General features: G+C 42.2%; 1 protein-coding gene across 1 annotated transcript in view; it reads left to right on the top strand.

Annotated features, from left to right (window-relative positions):
• Window positions 1–2,496: 2,496 nt before the first annotated feature.
• Window positions 2,497–24,922, top strand: part of maf (MAF bZIP transcription factor) — a 73,050-nt gene continuing 50,624 nt past the window's right edge. Inside the window, exons 1-2 of the mRNA XM_022745790.1 lie at window positions 2,497–3,836; window positions 12,431–12,496. Coding sequence (XP_022601511.1) covers window positions 2,869–3,836; window positions 12,431–12,458 — 996 coding nt within the window. The 5' untranslated portion in view covers window positions 2,497–2,868 and the 3' untranslated portion in view covers window positions 12,459–12,496. The remainder of the gene's footprint in view (window positions 3,837–12,430; window positions 12,497–24,922) is intronic.

Genomic DNA, 24,922 nt, shown 5'->3' with positions numbered 1-24,922 from the left:
AAGCAGCTAAATTAGGTCCGCCACTTTCTTTCTGTCATGACTAATGAGCTCTCCCTTCGTTTGTGTATTAGTCTCGCTCTGCTGTGGCCGTACCCCAGGGAACGGGCCACTGCTGTGCCTTCCCATGAACAGGTAAGCCCAAACAGATGACAAGGCAACAGAATGGAAATAGAAACAATAGGGTTCTATCCAAGTTTGTTTGAGCCACACGCATAGTCTTGTGTTAACTTGCAAGCAGACGCATCATTTATCCCTTCTGTAGAACATTTAGTAACTGCCAGTGATACTTGTGTGTTGGGTTAACTTCGTTTGTGTGTTTTTCACAAGCAGAAACAAGCATAAGTGCTGTAACATCACATATACACTCAAAACAAAGTGTTTCCACTAAATTTCAAACAGTTTAAACTGAAAGACACAATCTGAGCAACAGTTTTGGACAAACAAAGGGAAGTGTTAAACTCCGTATGGTTATGAAAATATCTGGCAGATTGTCAGGATCATCTTCCATAGTTTTTGGCAGCAGGGACATGACTGATTTGGCCTATCATTAAATAGTGTGCACCCAGGAATCTAAAAATACACATCATCGCAACGATGAGATCATACGCTTGAAAAGAGAGAGAGAGCGAGAGAGAGAGAGAGACTATGATTATAGGCTTTTGTCACAGGAAAGAAATGGTTATTTGTCAGCACCATGTCAAAAGAGGCCACAAGAAATCAACACTCTGACTTGCCAGCGAGACCAGGCCTTAGCATAGCTTACATCACTCTTTTCCCAAATTGCATTATTATTGAATGAGTAAACTACCATGTGTCATCAGTTAATTGCATTCTGCCATTAATGCAGATACGATGGGGAACTCAAAGTTAAGGGTATAAATCTCACACGAATGTCATCCTCATTGATGAATGCAGGTTAATGCATAGGAGTAAAGCTAAATAAATTAGCATTACGATGTTCTATATCAGAAACTTCATATAGCTTATCATAATTACACTCTCAAGCAGGTTTGCTGAAACTGTATGTGTTAGCATCACATCAGGAGTGAACTAAGTTGCCTGTTCTGTAAAAGTATGAAATCAAAGTATAAAAAAAGCATCACAATGGTTCCTGTGCTCTCCCAGCTGAAATGAAACATTCAGTTGAACACATACTATAACTTTACAGTGCTGACAGAAACCCTGCATGATCTACATGGATAAACCCATTATGACCAATTAACTAGACAGGACACGCAGAAATGTGGGAAGCAGGAACACCCAGACTGCCTTATGTCATTGTTGTACTGAGCTGAGGTTTGAACTGAGATAAAGTGCAAAGTACGAGAGTGGTTTATATGACTCCACTGCAACGCCTGGGCTTAGATAAAGTGATTTTTATGGCTGTACGACATAATATCAGTTTGGAAGGAACACTGGGTTCGCTGGCATTCACTTCCAATGACAAGATTACTTTCACACAGAATAGGTTTGATTTTCTTACATAACACACATGAAAGTTACAAGGAATATTTGGTGTCTTTTCCTTAATAAAATGAAGAAAATAAAGATACACCTCATGTGTATGAGTGTGTGTGCATGTGTGTGTTTTGCAAACAGCATGATTTTTTTCATCCCTTTGTTATAACTTTTGCTCTTTGTTTGTTTCTTTGTTTTGTTTGTATGGCCTATTACAGCCACTGCGAGGGGAATCCCATGCACTGGCACGTCCAAAAGGTGGCAGTGTTGAGTTTTATAATGGTGCGCAAAGGCATGACAAATCTCTTCAATCCACCTTTCATAGCCTATTTTTAGTCAATTGTGTCTAAAGTCACATCTCAACATCGTCAATATGTTTTATGTAGTTATTTGTGCTACAAAATAACATCAATATCAGATACTGTCTTGGATGAGTTGAAGTGATTTCTCTAGGAGGGAAACTAAATTAAATACTCAAAATTCAAAATATCAAAAATATTATAAAATATAAAATTAAGTTGTAAATGCTCTGATTAAAAGGTGAATAGTTATGATACACTTTGTCTGTTTTAGAGATCTATCTATCTATCTATCTATCTATCTATCTATCTATCTATATATATATATATATATATATATATATATATATATATATATATATAATTTTATTATCTTTTCTCTAAATGTTTTGCATTAGGACTCTCATGTTAATGAATTTACAGCACGCTTCTCTCCATTCCACCAAAATCAAAATAAATCAAACTGGTAAAAATTGTTGCTTCATATAAAAACGGAGATTAAAATTACGGCCAGAGTCGCCAAAGAGTTAAGAGGTTTGTGTCCCAGCTGACAGTCAGCTGATGGCCTTTGACAGTTCAGAAAAGTTTTGTTCTCCAGGTTACTAATATGTTAATTAGCTCTCGGAGTGTGCGACCCTATTGGCTCTTCGTCCGAGTCATTTCCAGCCTGACGTCAGGGCAGCTACAATGCTCTTAAACTCATCTGCTGTGTGATCCCTCTAAAAAATCGCCCCACCAGTCAGCGGCTTATAACGTGCGAGGCTGCATTCACTCCCTTACTCTCGGCTTCTCTCCCTCTCCGCCTGCGCAATGTATTCATGAAGAAACCGTAAAGTGTTAAATGTTTGAAATACAAAACCGCCGAATTTCACATGCTGAAAAAGGACTCCGCTACTCGTGCGCGCGGCACTCCTGTGTCTGTGCAATAGACTCTGCAAAGAAAAACTACTCTCACACGCCTGCAAGTCCGTGGCTGCAAAAGGGACGCTGAAAACCTAATTTTTCAGTTTCAAGACAAACGCTTAAAATCAAGCTGGCTCACGTTCTTCCAAACCAACCCAGTTTGACAGCTGCTCTTCACCCCGTTTGGAGGACTGTCAGCAGCAAGAGGATGGCATCAGAGCTGGCAATGAGCAACTCCGACCTGCCCACCAGTCCCCTGGCCATGGAATATGTTAATGACTTCGATCTGATGAAGTTTGAAGTGAAAAAGGAGCCGGTGGAGCCCGATCGCAACATCAGCCAGTGCAGTCGCCTTATCGCCGGGGGATCCTTGTCTTCCACCCCGATGAGCACGCCTTGCAGCTCGGTGCCCCCTTCCCCAAGCTTCTCGGCGCCCAGTCCGGGCTCGGGGAGCGAGCAGAAGACACACATAGAGGATTTCTACTGGATGTCCGGTTATCAACAGCAGTTGAATCCAGAGGCGCTGGGCTTCAGCCCCGAAGACGCAGTCGAGGCGCTGATCAACAGCAGTCACCAGCTCCAGTCGTTCGATGGCTACGCCAGGAGCCAGCAGTTTGCTGGCGCAGCCGGGGCAGGAGGCACCATGGCCGGGGAAGAGATGGGGTCTGCCGCGGCGGTGGTGTCGGCAGTTATCGCTGCGGCAGCCGCTCAGAACGGAGCGCAACACCATCACCATCACCACCACCACCACAGCAGCAGCCACCACCAGGCACCTGGCGTCCAGAACAACGGCACTTCTGGAACAAATCACCCACACATGCGCTTGGAGGAGCGGTTTTCAGACGAGCAGCTGGTGACCATGTCAGTGCGGGAGCTCAACCGGCAGCTACGGGGGGTCAGCAAGGAAGAAGTGATCAGATTGAAACAGAAGAGGAGGACCCTAAAGAACAGAGGCTACGCTCAGTCCTGCCGGTTCAAGCGGGTCCAGCAGCGGCACGTCCTGGAGGGAGAGAAGACGCAACTCATCCAGCAGGTCGAGCACCTAAAGCAGGAGATCTCCAGGCTGGTCCGGGAGAGGGACGCGTACAAAGAAAAGTATGAGAAGCTCATCAGCAACGGCTTCAGAGAAAATGGATCCAGCAGTGACAACAACCCTTCATCCCCGGAGTTTTTCATGTGAGTTTCGACATTATCGTGAGAAAGAAATATCAGATGAGTTACTCACCCCCGCTTAATAAAGTTTTCATTATGAAACATTTTTTTTCATTTGGCGCAAAGCCCACTAGACCAAGAACTAATTTGTCAACTTTTTTTTTTTGTTTTTGTTTTATTTTATACATTTTTTGAAAACAAGAGTTTGCTCAAGTCTGCGGCTGTTTTTAGATTTGGAAGGCTCTGTTATCCGTGTGTTTAATTTTGGAGAGGCATATTCAGAAAACTTTCATCTACTTTTTGCTGTCATACTCAGTACTATAGGCCTATATTATGCATAGCCTGTTTGTCAAGATTTTTCATCGTTGTTCATTAGATTTGCAGTGTCAAATATGATTTTTGAAAGTTGATCCAACTTTACGCCGCAGTATACGAAGTGTGCATGCAAGCACTAAGTATACTCATTTGAAGTTCATCAACTTGCCCTTTTTCATCATTTTACTTTCAATTCAGTGTACAGACTCCTGTCAAAGCTGCATCCATCGACAGTATGTTTTTGGTCTTTTCTACCTTTCTTTTTTTTTTGTCTGCCAAACTTGGAGGATTGCGAGCCTGCCGTTTGACGCCACCTCATCTCATGCGTTTTGCTTGTTATTGTGTTGAGCAACAACAGACTGTATTCATTACAAACTATTCATTGTTTTTAAAAGAGATGTGTTATTGAACTGCCCTGCATGCTGGACATGTATGGTTTTTTTTTTTTTTCTTTCTGTGCTTGAAGATGTCCTTTTTGTCGGATGACTCCAGCATGGCATTCATACTTCATTTTATGGCCTCCTCACTTTTTTGGGACAGCAACAAAAAAGTGACAGGACTTCCCACCCCCCTTGTAATCTATACAAGTGCATTTCAGCTGTGTTGAAGTGCACCACCATCGGCTGTCATTAGGCTGCAGTGAATGCGCTATGCATTCCTGGTGGAAGTTGATCAGCGGGGATCCCGGTGCAAAGGGGGGAAAAAGAAAAAGACTTCACTGTTAAAGGAAATCACCAATCCCTTTCCTGGAAGTTTAGACTGTTGCTTTAAGCCTATATTGTTATTTAAAGATATTCCATTGTGCATTTGTCAACATTTGAATAATTTTTAAAGCGTAATTTAAGTACAAAGTTTTATAATCTAAGTTGCAAAAAAGGTAACATGTGCTACAGGTTGAAGAGTATAGATGACTAGGATCATTAATGAGCTGACTGCTGCACAAAAGTATTCTTTAACATTGGTTGAGAAAAATTGGCTCGGCTCCAAAATGAGCAGTATTGTGCAGTGCATAAACAGCGCTTTTGCAGCATGTGCTTCAAACAGAAGTGTGAGGGCTCTATTGGTCTCCGCCACACGTTTCCTCATTGTATTTAAAAAAAAGAAGTATTATTGGAGGAGATAATCCTCATAGCCGAAGTCAAGGTAAATTGCCATGCTTTTTTTTCTTTTTGGAAATGTGTTTCTTCAACGAACTGTCATATTTTGGACTGAAATAAACTAAGAAAAAAATTAAATCAAATAAAATGTCGCCTGTAATCCTGTAGAAGTGAAGGAAAAGTTAGTATTCTCCACATCTCAAGTTTGGCATTCTGTTAAGACTTAATCGTCACATTTTGATACTTTATTATCAGTTCAGGAGAGACTGGTGTTTTGTCTTAAGCGAACTCAATATTCGCAAAGCAATAACAATTATTATAATCAATAATGTCTGGACATTGTTAGATCGTCAGGGATTGACACCCTGCATGTACAAAATGAGGGAGTACCATTCGCCAATAAATCTTGAAAATATGTTAATTAATCTTTCATCTTATATATAGAATATAAATATATATATATTTTGCTGTGCAAAATTATTTCACTCACTAACCATATGTGATGATTATGTGCTCGTTTTTTTCATTTCATACAATTAAATGATATGCAATAAATGTATGTAATTGTCTTCAATAAGTTTCTCACTTTTCTTTTCTTTTGAATTGTCCTGAGAATTTTTGCTTTTGTAATGCAACTAGAATCAAAAACAGACTGGAGATGACTGCACTACATTTTAGTCTTTCTACAGTATTTGCTGTTGCCCCCCTTTTTAACGTGTTTACTTCCAAAACTAACATAATAACGGGCCACCCTGAACGCATCACAAACATTATTTTAACAACATAGTTATCAGAGAATTTACCCTAAATAATAGAGGGGAAAAAAAATTAGAGAGCAATTCAGGTTGAGACACTTTATCCATTTTGATGCACGAGAGCTGCATGTAAAAATGAGGAGGTTGAAGTCCGGTGTTACAGATGAAACCACAAAGAAAGATTTCGACACATAGTGGCCTACATATGGATGTATTCTGACATTCGACTGTCTGATACAGATTTTTTTTTCTTCAAAATCTCCAAATTAACTGTGAATGAAAAATCTTTTTCACAGTAGACTACAATGATCCCAAAACGCAGACTTAGATTGAAATCTTATTTGTTTCCATTTTTGTTTCATCATGTCAGCTCCATGTCCACCCTAAATCATCTTCACAATCAAATTATTGTGTATGATGAAATATTATATTTTCATTTTCTATTTAAAAGATTTCGGTCCATGATATACATCCTCATGTGTGATGATGGACGCCCAGTGTGGTTTCATATGTTATACTGACATCCTGTTCATTTTACTGTAAAATGTGACATGTGATTATAGGGGATGTGTGTGTGTCTCTCTCTCTGAGTGCATGTGTGTGAATCTCTCTCTCTCTCTGTGTGCTTGTATGTGTCCTTGTGTGTGTTCATGTAAATGTGTGTGTGTGTGTGTGTGTGTGTTCATGTATGTGTGTGTGTGTGTGTGTGTGTCTGTGTGTTTTCTTGAATGACAGTATGAAAGGATAACATCTCTATGTGAATTTCCTCTGGCTATGCATGTTTTCATATTTGCACCCTCCATTTGCCCCTTTTTCATCTCGCTTGCTTCCTGATCCGTGTATGTGTAGTGTTGCTGCTGTATTTTTCGGACTGTGTGTGCTCACTGTCATTTGCATGTCATCGTTTGGCTTTCCAAATTTCACCCCACTTTATCCTGTTTGTCAGTGGGCCTGGATGTTGGCCCTGGAGCAGACATGCCCTCGGAGAGGGGGGGAGGCAGGGGGGCGGGGAGGGGGTGCAGTGAGGGCACAGTCATGTCAGGCATGTGAGGGGGCGCTGGAGAAGGTGCCAATGTAAGTCAGCCTCTGCGGTGAGCAAAAGAGGCTCAGCGCTACTGTACCCAATCCTGCATTTCAGCTAGTGTTTAGACGTCTCATTCTGACATCTTTCAACATAGCTTCTCCACTGTGCTGCTGCACTAACTGAAAGGGCCACTTTTCTGAAACACAAGAGGAAAAGTTCTTTTGTAAGTTCTGGGACAAGGAATAGCCGTGTGGGCATCTTGTTTCACTGTTCCAGAACAATTTGTTTGTTGAAACAGGAAGACCAACGTGCCAAAATACACTTTGAAGAAACACTAAGGTTTCTGAGGACAGATTCTGTCTGGGATTTGCCAGCTTTTTTGCAACTTAGCCACGGTTTTGTGTGTGCACGGCTGTGAGCAAAGGACACACACAAAGGGCACCTTTCATAAAAATTTACCACACTGTCACTGCGTTGACAAAGCACTGAGTGATCAGCTGTTATTCTATACTAAGAACAGCAGTCTTTGCAGTTATAAATTTTATACTTGTTAAATTTACAAAAAGCCACCTTCTGCACCATCTGGTAGTGATGATGTGCTACATAGCCTATCAAAAAAAAAAAAAAAAAAAAAAAAAAAAAAAAAAAAAAAGAAAGACAGTTTTAACCCAACACTTGCATCCCACCCTGTTTTGTGTGATTTCCATCTGAGGTGCGTGTTGCTGCTGTGGTGGCTGATTTGCCCAGAGTGAGGGGAGAAACTGAGACAATAGGCGGGCTTGGGCTGAATTAAATGATTTTGCTGATGATTAATAGTGGTGTGGGCCACTGGCTCCTGCGATGTAGAGATGATAAATCGTGAGTGCAGCTCCATGCAGCTGTGCCAGTGTTGGGTCTTAGCATGCACACACCATGCAATTTACAACCAAGCCGCTCTCCTTCTTCCTCAATTTATCTAATTACATCTATTTGATCTAAGCGGTATGCTGCTATATTTTGATATTTCATATTAACCACAACAATGTATTAAATGACTTCACAGAGGATCACTGTTACGCCCCCCCCCCCCCCCCCCCCTTTAAAGAATATGTTTCTGTACTTGCCATTTCAAAGAGAAAATCATTTCTTCTTACTTAGAAGTTAGGCTTTGCTTCGCTACAGGCCGTGCATTTGTGTGGTGGGTTTTTTTTTTATGTGTTTTGAGTGGTATGTAAAAAATGAAAATTTGGTTTCTGTATGAGACGGCCTTGTTAGACTCATTAGCTTGTTTATTTTGATTGTTTCCTTATTGTACGAGATCAGTTAAATCTCAAATGCCCATGCACCCGAACTGAAAACACACTAACCACAAAGACAGATGAAATGAAAACACACTTGCCAGCCTACACACACCAGCACAAACACAACTGCACAGACAAACAGTAAACAGGCCCAGCCTTTTGTTTCACAGCATGATATTCCTCGTGTTTCTCTGTATTCTGGCATTTACATGACTCAAATACATTCAGTCTCCAAGCTAAATGACACATGCGTGAAGACAGATCTAATTTGCAAAAAGATGTTTCCCCTTATATCTGTGGCACCAGTGCACAATGGTTATGTAAGTGATAAATCTATCGATCTTCCAATGATGCACTCATATGGAACGCTGGCGCTATGCGGGCTGACAGCATAAGATGCAGCACGATGTTCACTCAAGTAGCAGCACGCCAGTTGACAGACCCAAAAATAAGGGCTGGTTGGGGGGTTTTAGGATTCTTACAGGCTTTTGACGGTGTCACAGGAAGGGCTGCAGAGGATCGGTTGTGTTGCCGTTTGTGTGTGATTCTGCATCTCTTATCTCACACCGGTTTGTGTGAGAGGTCGATCAGCGCCTATGTAGATCAAATGTGAGCTTACATGTTCAAAAGTGCCAGTAGTAGTGTCTGTGCATGCACATTCATGACTCTCGTCGTCTTTTGGAGAAGAGGATGAGCAGAGGTCAAAAGTTACAGCGCACAAGGCTGCTCTCAAAGTCATTAGAGTAATCCCTGCCCTGGGGAGCTCATGCTCATTTCCTCTGCCCAGAACCCACTGAATAAGACGTACATGCACATCCGACATGGTACAGCACACAGTAAATTTAAGACCACTCACTGCCAATTTTTTTTTTTTCTTTTTTTACCCATTTCCTGTATTTCACCACTGTCTCAGACAGAGACAGAGTTAAATTCTTGTAGCATACTTTTTTTGTTATGCAAGTATTTCTGAAGATTTGAATAAAATGCCATTAGTTTAAGGCAAAAACAACTTCTAGCAGAAGTGTATTTTGTTATTTTATTTGGCTATTTATTCATTTTTTGAGTATGTAAAATCCATATCATTAGTTAATGTGTTAACACGATGTAGCTCCAAGGAAATGACTCATATATGGTAGGCTGAAATACACAGAAGGTGTTTATGTATGCAGAACAACTGTTACCTTAAATCGTGTAGAACAGGGCAGACGTGGCACTTGGCCGAAGCCTGGCAGGTTTAGTTTCACGCTGCCAAACATATTTCTTTCTTTTTCCATGCCATGTAGCTCAAGAGAAAAAGCCACTGAGACACTGTCAAGTGGAAATGAGGGTGATAAAAATAAGGCAGCCTATTTTAACTAATCACAGAAGTATAATGGGGATTGTCCGGTGGTGTTTGTGGCAGTTAATTTTATTTTCACACCCACATTATGTAAGGATTATATTGTGGGTGTTGCAAAGACACAACAAAACAAGTCATGAGTCAGACTGGGTGTGTCAAACTGGGATTTTCAGTGTCAGCCCTGAGTTTACTCTTTAATTAAGATTAAAAAAAAAAAAAAAAAAGTCAAAGCAATTCCAAATCTGTTTGGGAAGAAAATGTATTCATCATCTCTCATGTGCCACAATGAATCCAAAATGACTAAAACATAGGGGAAAAAAAGTTCTCTGCCCTCATCTTTTTTTTATTAGCTTGTTCCTCAACTTCCTCTACTTAAAACAAGAAGTCATTACGTGCATTACTATAACTCTGTAACAATCAGGGCAGTGTGCATTTATGATGAAAAGTGGTTCTTTGAAGATAACTTTTGCATGAAGTTTATTTGATTCTTTCCTTCTTTTCTTTTCTTTTTTTCCTCTTTCATCCTTTTCAAAGGTTCATAATCCAAATGATGTTGCAAGCCCATCACAGAGCCACCGGTGCCTCAAAAGATTCACATTGAAATCACATAGTAATTTACTTTCAGTATAAGCATCTCATATAGTTTGAATTTTGTCATGTTATTTTTCTCAGTGGCAAATTACAACACTTTTGACTATTTATGAGTTTGGTTCTGAGAAGCAGCAGTGCTGATGGAGGATATACTGGATATGCAGAGAGTTAACAGTAACGGTAGTCAGGTGTCTCAGCACAACCAGGTGGCAGCCCCATCTGCAAATGGTCTGCCCAGATTCACAGAGAGACAAAAGAAAAACTCCTCTCACTTTGCAGTGTCGATATGAGAGGCACTGCACAGAAACACTAACTTCTGCAGAATTAAACGGACATTAGGGATCAATTAAGATGCTTATTTTATCAGAGTACGTTTTGCTCTTTCTTTAAATTCCTTTTCTTTCTTTGTGGTAGAAAGTCACTATGTGCTTCAAATAGACATTAAGCGGATACACGCGGTGTCATTAGAGAGTTGTCCTTGAAAGACTGGCTGCAGGTTATGTTGGTAATGAGGTGGTCAGGACTTGCTAGGGTAATTTTATACGTCTGTAAATGGACCCAAACCAAGAGCCTGTGACTTAAATAAATGCAACTCCATCTCTCGGCAGTCCCATTGTATAAAAGGTGACAGATTAAAAAAAAAAAAAATTTAAGAGGGATTATCGTCTTTCAGAATGGCATACAGTTTTCAAATGCCTACAAGTAAAAAACACAACAGTGATGACCAAAAATCACAGCTTCACTCGAGAACGTGTTTTGCTTGCCAGGGTTTTACTAGCACTGTAAGTTAATTTTTTCCACAGTTGCAACTTTTAAAGCATGCTTTTCATTAAAAATGTAGAGCTGCAGCAGAGCAATGCGCACGAGAGACCAATCCAACGAGGATTTAGTCATTTAAGGAGGAACAATAATCTATATTCAGCAATGTTTGTGTATAGAGTAGAGAGTGTTTATTTATAAGTTTCTGTCCTTGGCGCCTACAGTGTACTCGATTGTATAATGAGTATTAGAGAATGACATGAATGACAGGGGAAATCAAGAATACCTTACAACATAACTGAGATATTTCCATAGATTTCTAACAGGTGACCTGCACCATCATGTCTGCTCTCTATCACCTGTTAGCGAAGAGGCAACTTTCTCTTTTTTCAACACAAGCTCTCGCTTTTCCAGCACAGTTAACATCCTTTTAAGATTTTCCTCAAAACCAAGATATGTCCCCCTGATGAAAGCTTATACTTTGTGATGCAGATGCAATTACTTTTTTTTTTTTTTTTTTTTTCTGCTGCAGTACTAATATCATCATGCTGCATCACCTCTGTTTTCCTGCAGTTCTATATACTCTGTAGAACTGAGTTATGTGGCATTTATTTGAAAATCCAATGATTTAAAATTTCCTTTACTGCAGTGTATGGGCAAAGTATTTCCACAATTCATTTTCCACAGCGTTTTAAAGGGACCCTGGCTTGGCATCTGTGCACAGGAGGCTAAGAGCGGAGTTAATGTTTTCACTTGTGTAGCAACGTGTACAGGGAATATGAATAAATCTATTAGGACCTGCCCAGAGCAACATGCTTACTTGTGTGTGTTTTGAAGGGGGGGGGGCTTATGAAAGTGTCACTCAGGAGGTAGTAGAGTAAGCAAGCATTACCATCCTCCTCTGTTTATTTGTCTGAATGATAAATTCCCTCCCTTTTAGAGCAATTAATTATGCAATTTAATGAAATGAGCATGAATAAAGGGCATAAAACTATTTTGCCTTTTCTGCGCAGCGGCACACTGTATGCTTAGATATTTTAGTTTTGTCTCTTGTGGTTACAGTGTTTTGATGCATGGGTTCTGCCTGTAAAATCTATTTGCATGCAAATTTTTACATTTCCCTCCGCATCAAACACTTACTGTGATACATGTACTGTATTTCACCAGACAGACAAGGTGAGAGTGAATCCCACTCAGAATGGATCTACTTGTTTCTTTGTGATTGTTTGTGTGCGTCTGTATGTCTGTTTGTTTGTGTGTGTGTGTGTGTGTGTGTGTGTGTGTGTGTGTGTGTGTGTGTGTGTGTGTGTGTGTGTGTGTGTGTGTCTGACAGGGTGACAGGGAGTGACGAACAGTAGAAGAAACAGAAGAGGGAGCGTGGAGGACGCCATGTGTATTTACCTTGATGTTCATTTATCCATTCTGATATGTTTTGTCCAATCTCATCTGCTCCCTTAGGTCATCGAGAAAATTCCTCCATCTGTGATTTCAAGCCCCATTCCTCCGTGCCCTTGGCTTCCTGAGGTAAAACACTTCTCGCTTGATCTCTTTAAGCCTTTTTTGTTTTGCTTTCTTCTGTAATCTCAACTTCATAACAGTGAGTGAAGTCAGACTTGTAAAACAAGTTCACAAAATATTAGTCCTTAAAAAAGCAACCACAGCTGTGTGTATAATATCAAGCACAACAACAATAATAGACAGAGTATTGTTACTGATCATGTTGTTCCTATTTTGCTATTATATCACTACACAATGAAATTCATATTTATTATTAATTAATTATTCATTAGACTCCCATATTTAATAGAGAGAGGATATAGACACAACATAGAGTATTTGTGTTTTATAGCATATTGTACAAGGCTTCCATAACAGATACATGATGCATTGTAGTGTCAATTCCTATTGATATGCTAAAAAGCCCTCACCTACTCTATTTTACTCTACTGTTACAATATCTCTCTCCATCACATCTTTCTCTCTCTCCCTCTCCCAATGCCATAACTTCGCCAAGTACTATATGTATTTCCTTGAAGAAAAAAAAACACACACACACACATATATACACACACACACACACACACACACACACACAATACAGAAGTTCTCAGTCGTCCTGGATCAACAACACAACCAGCAGATTACAACCACTCATTCAAATGCAAATTACATGTTCAGATTTTGTGTGAAAAAAGGCAGAGAGAGGAAAAGCGTCCTAGTGTCTCGGACAACAGGAGAGAGGCAGAGTGAAAGAATACGCTTCTAGTCCTGAAAATCAATTCACGGAGACAGAGAGGAACCTGAGCAAATGTATATTACAAACCCAATTGTTCTTGTAATGGTTTCAGTGACTGCTCCGTAGCAAACCCCCCTGATGTGCTTGGTCATGACACATAAGAATGAGAGACGGTTTGAGCTCGCATTCATGACTTCCCACCTTGGTGGAGTAGAATACGTGTATGAGCGTGCGTGCTCGTGTGTACATGTATTAGCATCCAGTGTTATTTACTTGATTGTGTCTAAGTGAGGTGTGGGATCAGTGGCTGGCCTTTCTCCAGCTCCACTTAACTTTAGGAGGGGAAACAGGACAAAAGCCATCAGGGAAGACAAGGACAAATCATCTTTAGATGAAGTGTTTTAAGTGCTCTGATTCTCCTCCCACGTCATCACTGTGAATTAGGTGCCCTCTGCTCACTGCTAAGGGGTGTAGAATATAAACAATGCCAAGGGAACGGATGTTAAACGAATGAAAGTGGAAAACCATGAGGGTGTCTATCTTAGTCAGCCTCGTAAATCTCAGTCCCCTCGCCATGCCGCTGCGTTACAGTGATGTTGCGCTCTGACAACCTGCCAGCCGAGCTTGGAGGGGCTGCGTGTGGTGTGGTCTGGTCGATCGTGTTCTTAGCGGTTTCAACCATGGCAGACGTTGCAGGCAGAGCCATGTCTTTGTTTTATGCAAATCCATGCATATGAGGAGGGGTTGAGGGGGGGTGGATGGGTGATGAGCAGTCTGGCCACGTAGCTCCAGGAGGACAGGCTGAGTGATGGAGACGGAGAGCCAGGTCTCCGTGTCCTTGCCTGGGGAAAGAGTGTCCTGACTCCGGCCTGTACAGCCCAGCCGCCACCAGGACGCGGCGTTACTGCGATACTACTCCACTGATGCAAAAGAAAAAGATTTTTTTTTTTTCCCAGGCACAAATGTATTTACTCTGCGAGGAGAGTTGGCGAGGAGATAAAGAGAGGTTAACATTGCATGAGACTGCTAGTGTGTCTCACCTGCGACTGGTGTGTGTGTATGTTATGAAGGAAGGCGCACCTCAGGGGTTCGCAATGCAAAGACACGCTGGAGTTCAGAGCCCAGCAGGAAGCCGAGGCACCCCGAATATGCTGACAAAGATAAAACACCAGGTGCGTGTATATGCACCGCAAAGTGTGTGAAAGAGGCTGTGAGAGAAAGAGAGAGGGGACTGCAAGATTTGGGAAGCAGGCTTGTGTGTGTGTTTGTGTGGGTTTTTCTAGTGCTTGTGCACATGTGTGTGCCATCTCATAAGAATAAAGTAACAGGTAAGCAAGGCCACCAACCATGTGAATGGTGTACAATAGGGTGGTTTGGGTGAAACCTGCTGAACCAATGTCACCCACACACCACAACTAGTCATAACAATCCAGTTCCCATCTTCACAAGCGTATTTTGCTCACTTATACCGGTGTAGTTCATCTGTGCAGTGAATTGAACGTTTTCAGAATAGTTCTGTTCTATCATCCTTTCCCCACTCACTTCTTCTAAGAGCTGCGTGCTAACAGTAACGCTTGGTCGGATGCTCCTCTATCACACAGAGCTCTATTTCTGGGTGCCAGGATGTTGGTCTCAGCGGTTGAGGGCAGATGAAATCGATCCAGATTGACCTGTCATGTGGAGGAGAAAATGAATGAGATAGAGGAGGGGTGCAGAGGCCGGCGAGAGAAGGGGGTGGGGGGTGGATGGGGTGGCAGTGCAGAAGTACAAAAACAACCTCCTGCTTCATATGGGTCAAAAGTCGAGGGATGATTTATTCAAGACTGGGTGTTATCCCGCCTTCCCCCTCCCCCTCTCTGCTCCACCTGCCTCTCGGAAAGGAGTGAGAAACTGGAGACTGCTCAGGAGGAGCTCACTATATTTAGCTTTGGTTACCAAAGACACCATGGTCTAACTTTAAAGTTAAAAATACAGATATCCATGTACAGTGAGATGGGCACAGTTTGCGTCACTACAACGCACCAAGCACAAGTTTCTCAGCTTGGACCGACTCAGACTGAGGAAAGAGTACAAAGCAGCTTGTAGCGTTCGCTGGCTGTTTTACTCCATCACAGAGGACTGTATATATTTACTGGGAGTCACATTCATTGTAATTATCCTACATTTATCCTGTAATATTAGTACTACAATTATATAAGCATAACAAAAAACCTAAACAAGAAAGTAAAAGAAAGAAAGAAAGAAAGAAAGAAAGAAAGAAAGAAAGAAAGAAAGAAAGAAAGAAAGAAAGAAAGAAAGAAAGATTTATGGCTGCATTTGTATGTGAAGTGGTACTAGATTTAGCCCAGTGTGTTTGGGCAGAGCTCCACTTTGCTAATTATTTTCCTGTGGCAGAGTTCTCAGCATGGCACACCTCTCTCGCTCTGAGAAGAGAGGCTCAGCGGTAAGTGCTTAGTCAGCCCGACTCTGGGTGTGAGATACTGTTGGGTCTCTGGTGGACGGTCGGGGAGGCGGAGCAACAAGGGACCTAGTCATTGCAAGGGCGAAGGCTTTCAGGAGAGGGCAGGCCCATCATCACCCATCAGTGAAAAGGAAGTGGGGGAAAACACTACTGTTGGGGACAGTCCACAAGAGCTCTGCATTGCATCTTCCTCAGTCCTTATCATCATGAGGCAATACTGCTGTTAGAGCAGTTTGCTGAATGAATGTGGAGACCAGATGCCACTTGCTGAGCCCTAAGGGACCCAGTCATTGTGGATGTAGTTGTTATCAAAGTGTAAAAAGCCACTCATTAGCGATAAGCAAAGACACAGACTTTAAAACGTACAAACACATCATCGTTTGTCTTTATACTGCCTTGATTTCTGTGCCAATCCCTCAGTCATTCAGTCCAGAGGAAACATTCTGTCTCTCTCCTCCCTCTCTATTTATAATCCAATGTCAAACTTGTCTTTCTGTCTATCTCTACCCCTCTTTTTAGAGAGACACAGCTCCTCCTCCTCCCCTGTCTGCCCTGCTATTCTCCAAATGACTCTCCTCCTTCTCCTCACAAACAAACTTAGCTTCCTTCCCCTCGCCTCTGTTCCCAACGTCACTTTCCTTCCCTCCTTCCCTCCCTCCCTCCCTCCCTCCCTCCACCTCACACTGCACCTGCTTCCCTCCCGCTCTCTCTCTCTCTCTCTTTCTCTCTCTCTCTCTCTCCGCTCCCTCTCCAGACGTCACTTTTCCCCTCCTCGCCTCCTCCACTCCTATTCTCCCCCTCGTTAGCTTGATGAATGGCTTCACTGCGGGGAAAGTGCTGATTTTCATCCCTCTGTCTGATTTCTGCTGGCTGTTATTAATTTCAAACACTCAGAGAAAAGCAAGTGAGTCAATAAATAAGGAAATGAACACACTTCATCCTGCCATACAGAAACTCTCACAGTCATTCACCCAGGGTGCGGGTCCTCTGTGGAGGCCAGGCCTGCATTTGTACTGATAGAGTTCAGTTCCACTCTTGAATCACAACGTGTTTCAGTATTTTTCAAAGCAAGAGTAAAAGTCGTGCGCTACCACTGCATCATATCAAATGTTTCTGGTGTATTTTCAGTATCTTGCTTCACTCAGACAAACAGGACCAGAGGGAGAGAGAACGTTACAAACTAAATAGCTCTAAAGAGACCTGCAGCTTCCTCTCTCATCTTTTATCTTTCACACTAGTGCACCATTTATGAAATGTATACAGCGAGTGACAATGGGAAGAGAGATTAGAGAAGATGCAGGGTGAAAGAGAGGCAACGAGAGGCAGCAGCTTAACAGAGTTATTGCCGCATGTTAAACGATGCTGTCCACACAGTGTGGATGGCACTCTATGTCTAAGTGCACATTACTTACATTCCAGGCTTAATGCATTGAGCTTGCCCGTTAACATCAAACAAAAATTCACAAATAGCATTTGAGATAATGCCATTCTCTCATTTTTTATTTTATTTTTTAATTTTTTTGCTTTCGCTGTCTGACAGGAACGGTTGCACCGGAAGTTGTTATTCTCTATTTCATGTATTTAGTGAAAATGAATTAGGATGCATGCACAGGCACAGAAATGAAAGCCTGAGATATCATCGCATTGTTTACAAAGTGTTAATACAAACAGTCTGGAGTATCCTATTAATACATGTCCGAGACACATACACATGCTACAGGGCTTATGTTCCCCTTGGCTCCGACAATTAAAACAATATTTGGTATCATATTAATAAACATGCAGATTTTATTAGGGCTAACACCTCCTTAATTTGCCGGTGTATTCCAGACACCTCACTAATTATTGATTTCAGCTTCATAGGACTGTCCTACTGAATCAGTGTGCTGCACAAATGTGTTACTGTCAAACAGTTATGGTGAGAGAAATTTTATATGGGTCATTTGCATATAATAGATAAAGTTCTTTGTTCCTCACACTTGGCGTAGAGTGGAAGGAAAAAGACTGCCCTTTGACCTTTAAGTTTGAAAACGACTCAAACATTAGTTTGTGCAGACAAGACGGAATAACTTCATAGAGAGAAGTGTGCAGGACCCAACTCCAGTTTGTATTGCACTGCACTGTATTTCAGCGTCTGAGGTATTACTTGTGACAACTGTTGTTGTTTGACAACTTTGGCAGTTATTGGATTCCCACAGGGTCTGTTGCACCATCCGTGGACTAAATATACAGCATGTGAGGATAAATATTGATAGAGAAAGAAAGATAAAAACAAAGTTATATTTCTATAGAGTTATTAAGTGTAATAGAGGAGAGGAGAGGAGAGGAGAGGAGAGGAGAGGAGAGGAGAGGAGGCTGTATTAGTAGTAGCTGCAGGGGTAGTGGGGTAGTGGAGCCTGTATGTCTGCTTCATGGCTCTGTGAGCGCAGACATAACTATTGTGTTTACAAGGCTGAGTTGCTCTTACTGTTAAATTATTGGGGTGGGGGCATGTTAAAGGAGGAGGAACAGAGGGAAGGGGTGGGGGGGGAGTAAATATTTGTCCCTCTCTCTCATAGTTCTGGTTAACCAGGCTGAAGAATGCTTTTTGCGTTCTATAATTACAGAGTTTGGGTATAGTGTCACCCTTGGAGAGCACATGGCCTCAGAGACCTGACATAGGAGGTTCTTTCTGTGGACACAATGTAGGACTGGTCCTTAAAGTGTGGAGGCTGAGCAGCGACACACTTCTGCATGTCACCGCTGTACCAAAGAGGCATGTTCGGTTAATGGCCCTGTGTCGTGAGGTTACTCTCTGAAGTGTAACACAGGCATGCCAGGCCAGACCAAGCTGTGAACTCCACTGGTCGACTTTTTTTTTTTTTTTTTTTTGAAGGGTGTGAGACCCTTGGGAAAGAATGTTGTGGCAGAGACAAAAACAGAAATCAAGAGAGACCCACAGCCCTGGTTGGCTCACTCTTTCTCAGAAGTAAGGAAACTGTCTTTTCACCCTCACACACACTCGGGCAGCCTCTTTATTGAACATGCACAACATCTTCACTGCTCTGCAATGCTCTTAGTTTTTGTGCCTCTTCTTTTTTTCTTCTAAGAGACCTGGCCATTAAAGGAGAGCGATGAGTTCACAGCTGATAGTCTCTGGTTGCGAGGAGCGGAGAGCAGTGTAGGATGACATTATCGGAAGTGGCTGCATATAGATGCTTAAAAAAACACACACACACACAAACAGAAAGAGAATACTATGGTGCACTTTTCTCAGTATAAACTTCTGTCTGCTTGGATTACACTAATGACCCCTGACAAACCATAATAAGACACATGCATCTCTATGGATACAAGCCATGACCAAAGGAATGGCTGTTTGACATTCTGCAGTATGAGACTCTTGTTAGCAAAAACTAAAACATTATTAGTTTCCTGTCGTGTCCTTAAACCAATAGGTCATGGTTAAAAAAAAAAAAAAGTAAGGATACAAGTAAATGCATTCTCAATATACATCCCAGTATGCCACAACTGCCATTAGTGAGAGGGATGTGAAAGGAGGGTGATGGAGAGGGACAAAGCTTTCTCTCCGTCCCTGTGGCTGAAGTGGAATAGTTGTGGTGACGGGTTTTGACAGCTGAGGGAGCGAGGGAGCAAGAGGGGAGTATCACTCCAAAATCTCCGGGAAGCAGAGAGGAGGGAAGAGTAATTTAGGATGAAGTGCCTGCTGTATGCTCACTCTCAGGCTGTCTGTTTTCTTTCGCACTCTTTTTGGACACTCACACAGACATTCACATGCCAACAAGTCTCTTTCTCGTAGACACACACTCACACTTTGGGTAATAGATATTTATCGTAGGGATTCTTTACTAACCCTCTAGTCACGACATTATCATAATGATTCAGTCAATAAGTATTAATACTGGATCCTTGGCCGGATCCCCTGGGTCAAAATTAGACATACGTCAAACACATATGTCATACCAGAATCAGATGCGCACAGGACCAGCACACTGACTCTCATTTCCTTCCCCCGTCTCTTGATAGTATCCCTAATAGACCTCTCTCCCAGTGGCACACTGCTGTTGCAACATTCACCTGCTATTGCTTTAATGAGATGTCTGTGCCGTTGTGTGTATGTGTGCATGCATTTGTGTGTGCCTGAGAAAGAAAGATGTTAGCGATCCTTGTGGCCCTGTTTATCTCCACCCTTGTGTTAGAGTAGAGGGAGGTCAGAGGCAGGGCTGCCTGTATCCATCTCCATTCCCACGGCTGCTGTCTCACAGGCACAGTGGTCACAGGAGGATGAAAAGACTATGGATTTTTTCTCCTCCTCCCTACACTCACCAGAGCAGGAAGATTAGACAGAAGATGAGCACAGCCTGGCCCATTCAAAGCAGCTTTAAGCCCAACACTGGAGGCATCTGACCCGAGCTCTCTGGTTCATGGAGCACAAGTGCACACAGGACATGCATGCACCCACACACATGCACACGCACGCACGCACGCACACACACACACACACACACACACACACACACACACACAAATCGACTAAGACAAGATTTCTTGGTTCGCTTTTCTGGTTCAAAGCTTGGTCATATTGTGCCTGGGTGTTAAACACCGGCCCTTTGAGCTCTCTGTATTAACACGTGTGTACAGGTACACACACATAAAAAACACTGACAGGGAAAAGCACTCACACTCCCTCCTCAGCAGCCCCAGGTGAGGGTTGACGGTTGCCTGTGTTTAAAAAGATATTTTCTGGAAAACCTGATAGAGAACGAGGTGAAACGTGTCAGGAGGGAAGAGGGACCACATGGGGCAGGATAGTGAGAGACAAAGAGACTGATGCAGGCAAAGAGAAAGAGGGAGATAAAATTCAAAGCTCTGCTGCTCTCACTGGCAATTAAAATAATTTCAGTAGAATTTGAAAATGGCCTGAGCTGTCTTATCAGTCTCCTCCTTCTCCTCCTCCTCCTCCTCCTCCTCATCTTCCTTCTCTTCCTCAATGCATGAGAGGCCACCATGACTGAAAACTGACACAGTATACACCGGTAGCTGCCACCATATGGTCGCCTCCTCTCCACTCAATTCTTTTTCACTCGCAGCTCACAAGCACTTACAGATGCATGCACCAACACACGCACACACACACACACACACACATATACACATACACGGATATAAACAAACAGGTCGGCCAACAGGCAGCACCAAGATTCTGAAAGGGCAGCAGCCGCATCTAAAAGTGAGCACCAGCTCAACTGCGAGCTTGTCATGTCTCTTCTGCATTTCCCGATGTATTTTGGAAAAGATGCGCATGTAGTATTTGTCATATAACATTGCTTTTTCAAAAATCATGCATGTGTTTTTCAGGTGTCTCTTCTCTCCATTTCTCACCTCACCTGAGAAATAGTCGTTTGGCTTAACGGCTAATTGAGAGTAGGCATGGAAATTTAGTTTAAAAAACACAAAGAGAAAAGAAACAGAGAGGAGAGGGAGGACACACTTGAGAAAGTGTGGGCGAGTGGCAGAGCACAACTAAACGGAGACTGAAACTTAATGTTATGCCGTATCTATTCACGGGGGTTAATCTAAAAATAGCTGCAGATCAAGCCCACAACACTCAGGTAGTAGGCAGCACACACTGACAAAATGCTGCTGAAATGTAAATGGTCCAAGTTCAGTAGGTGAACCAACCTGCTAATGTTTGAACATGTCTGATGCCGACGGGAGTTGATCAAGTCACGGCTGCGTTGTGTGAGAACAGCGGGGGCGGTCAGCGCATGGTACTGTCACATCTGTCCTGACAATTTAACGGCTTAACTCAAACTCACTTGAGTCATTCTTGTTTTTAAATGGTTTCCTCCCTTAACAAGTAAGATCTTAGGGTAGCAAGCAGCTCAGAAGTCCGTCATTATAATGATACGATTGAGATACGAGAATCTCACTTGATGTAATTGCTCACTTCCTCATGTACAGTCTGTTGTGGAATTGTGGTCCAACTGTTGACACTGCTCTTGGCTGATGTGATTTGACAACTGACTACAGACTTTCTGCTACTTTACATAAACAATCGTGGCAGGAAATGGTAGTTATAGATGTGTATAGGGTAATGAGACAGTTAGGTAGCCTGGTTTCAGCACATTGGGTCATGTGTGAACCAGCGGGCTGCTACTACTACTCCAAAGTGCCACCATGAGCATGTGCCTCTCTGTGAAAGAAATGGAAACAGTATAAGACAACAAAAATAGAGTGCTAACTTTTTCTAACTGTTTAAATGAGATTAGATTTGGTGTGCAATGTTAAAGATCAATGTGACCATATGATAAAAAACTCTAACCTAAAATGTATGGAATAACCTGCTCCTGTGTACTGGGACGTAGAGTACCTGTTTTACCATATTTGAGCACATGGACAGCTTCCTTGTGCATGTACAGAGCAAGGCGGCAAGGTAGCTGCATGTCTGCGTCATTTGGGAGGTTTGTTGGTTGTCACGGACACACAGAGGGCGACGTTCCAATAAACAGGCGGTGGGTGCAGTGACATAAGCAGGGCGCAGTGCCCTTACTATACACGTACTCTCACAACACCTACATATGGAGGGGTCAAGGACGCACACACACTGACTCACACACACTCACACACATTTTATTGTGATACATAAAACATTCAACAAAAGAATATCAACCATCTATGTCATCAGCATTTTTTTTTGCAGCATTTCTTTGCCTTGTCATGTTATTTAAAGTGAGTACTTTTTTTTTTCTAGTCTGTGAGTAGATACAGTACAACACAGAGTGCGTCTGGTTCCACACACTTGGCAGCATCCTGCGCACACACTGTGTGAGTGCTGTAAATAGCCAGAGTGTGTCGTGCATCTCTGCTGTGTTTGGACCTATTTTAGAGCTGACACAGGAAACAGGGCCATTCTGACAGCCACCCTGCCAGCCGGTACTGCACACAGCAGCCCCAGAACCTTCTGTCTCACACACACACTCGCACACACGTGCATGTGAATACACACACACACACACACCTAACACACACACACACACACACACACACACACACACTCAGACATACAGGTACACACACACACACACACACACAGACGGACTAGATTTTTCCATGTTAACAACTCACCAGTGCTTCATCCACCTCATAGACTTCCACGAATCATTTAATTTCCTTTTTAAGTCAACACTCCTCTCATCTCTCTGTTCTCTTCCAGTTTTCCACACACTCTGACTGGAAAGACCTTTAACAAAAGCCCCCTGCTGTGTCACTTGGCGGTCCCCTGTCCTCCACACGTCCCCCATCTTGTCTTTAGTCTTGCACATTTCAAACCTTGCAGTAAAGGGGTGGTTTCACTACAGAGAGTCTAGCTACTTTGCTGTGTTACATATCCCTGCATAATAAGCAAAATGATAACTTTGGCAGAGGGGAGCTCAATTACCCAAGACACAGGTTTCTGCTTTCATCTACATGAGACAGCTGGAGACCTGGCACAGTATGCAGAGTTAATTTGGAGTTAATTCATGTTGTTTTTTGCTATTCTGGTTTATTGTTTCTGTGCTGTTTGTTTTATTTTTTGTTTCATTTGTCCACCTGGGTGATGTAATTTAATCTAGCATCTTTGTAATTTATTCATCCGCTAAATATTTTGAGGGAGTCAGAGATATGGAAGCCCCGACTCAGTGAGTTTAACCCTAAATGAAGCCGTGTCTCAGTAATGTGACAGTGCTAGCTCATTTACAGACCGTTGGCGTACAGACACAAACGCCTCTTCAAAGGCTATAGCAGAGACCCACTCGCCAGCCTCTCATATTTAGGGTGGAAGATAAATTCTGCTGCTCCTGCCTTCCTATGTAATTATGTGCATGGTGATGTGCTTCTACAGCCTGCCTAACAGTCGGAAATTATCTCCCGGAAATGAAGTCCAATTAATTGTGGCACTTTGCAGGCGTACGTGTGTGCAGAAACACTGTAATGACACTTAACGGGAAATTGGCTCCTGTTGAAATATTTAATATATAAGTTGCGGGTTGAAACAACCTTGTATGATACTGACAAGAGAAGCTTGCTCTTTCTGTTTTTTACATACAGACACACACTTGCAGTCCCTTTTCATGAACAGCTTAGATATAAGGAGTGGTGGCACATGTGACAGGTTCAACTCCAAGTGTAGGTGAGGTACTGAATGAAAGTAAAAATCCCAGAATATGTATGTGTATATATATATATATATATATATATATATATACTGTATATAAGACCATCGATCTAACCTAAATTGGGAAAGTCTGTAAAAGGAAACAGCAGTCTTTTTAGGGTCAGTGACATACTGTGTCACACCACAGTAGCTCTCTATTGTAGGACGCACTGTAATGAGTCAGCACTTTCGCAGAAAAGCACCTTTTGTTTTTGTCCCTGGGAGTCTGGGTGTTCTGCCCAGAACTACTGTCCAGATACAATCCATTCATGAATTTGATTTTTCTTTAAAAATGTTTCATTTATTGCTCGTTTCATAATTGCATTAATTTCCTATTTTGAATTCTGAATGTATTAGAGGGATCTCAGTTTGCACCTATTGAGATTACTGTTCCCTTGACTTCTTATTCCTTGAATTATTTAATCATTAAACTTAGATGAAAAAAGTTACTTTTGAAATGCAAATGTTTAACAACTTTCAAAACATAATCTTCACACATCTATAGTCAGAGTTTCAGACTGATATATTGCTGTGGATTTGGCTGATTTGCCCAAAGACTCCTCAGCAGCATCTGTTTAAGAATGGATAACACAGGGAAGAGGATGCAAACATACTACTGTCTGATCACAGAACTACTTGTCTAACAATTACTGAATTTAATGATTTTCCAGAGCCAGAATGTAGGGTTATTTCTTGAAAGTCACATTCTACAAGACAAGTTTTCTCAAATATATTCATAAGAATGTGCGCACTTGTGTGTTTGTGTGTGTGTGTGTGTGTGTGTGCGCCCAGGCGTGTGTGTTTATATTCTCCTCCACATGTATATTTATTTCTTCATGTTTATAACATTGCACATCCACTTGATCATTGCCTTGGGTCTTTCTGCTCTGCTTGATCACACATAACTGCTCGCCGGTCAGAGAGCATGTGTGTGTGTGTGTGTGTGTGTGTGTGTGTGTCTGTCTGTCTGTCTGTCTGTCTGTCTGTCTGTCTGTCTGTCTGTCTGTCTGTCTGTCTGTCTGACTGTGTTAGGGCCTACTATAGACCCATTCGGCT

Source organism: Seriola dumerili, unplaced genomic scaffold (genome assembly GCF_002260705.1).
Source record: "Seriola dumerili isolate Sdu_G_001 unplaced genomic scaffold, Sdu_1.0 BDQW01000003.1, whole genome shotgun sequence".
Taxonomy (NCBI): Eukaryota; Metazoa; Chordata; class Actinopteri; order Carangiformes; family Carangidae; genus Seriola; species Seriola dumerili.
Note: the sequence above shows the minus strand (reverse complement) of the source record. Positions and strands in the feature narration are given on the sequence as shown.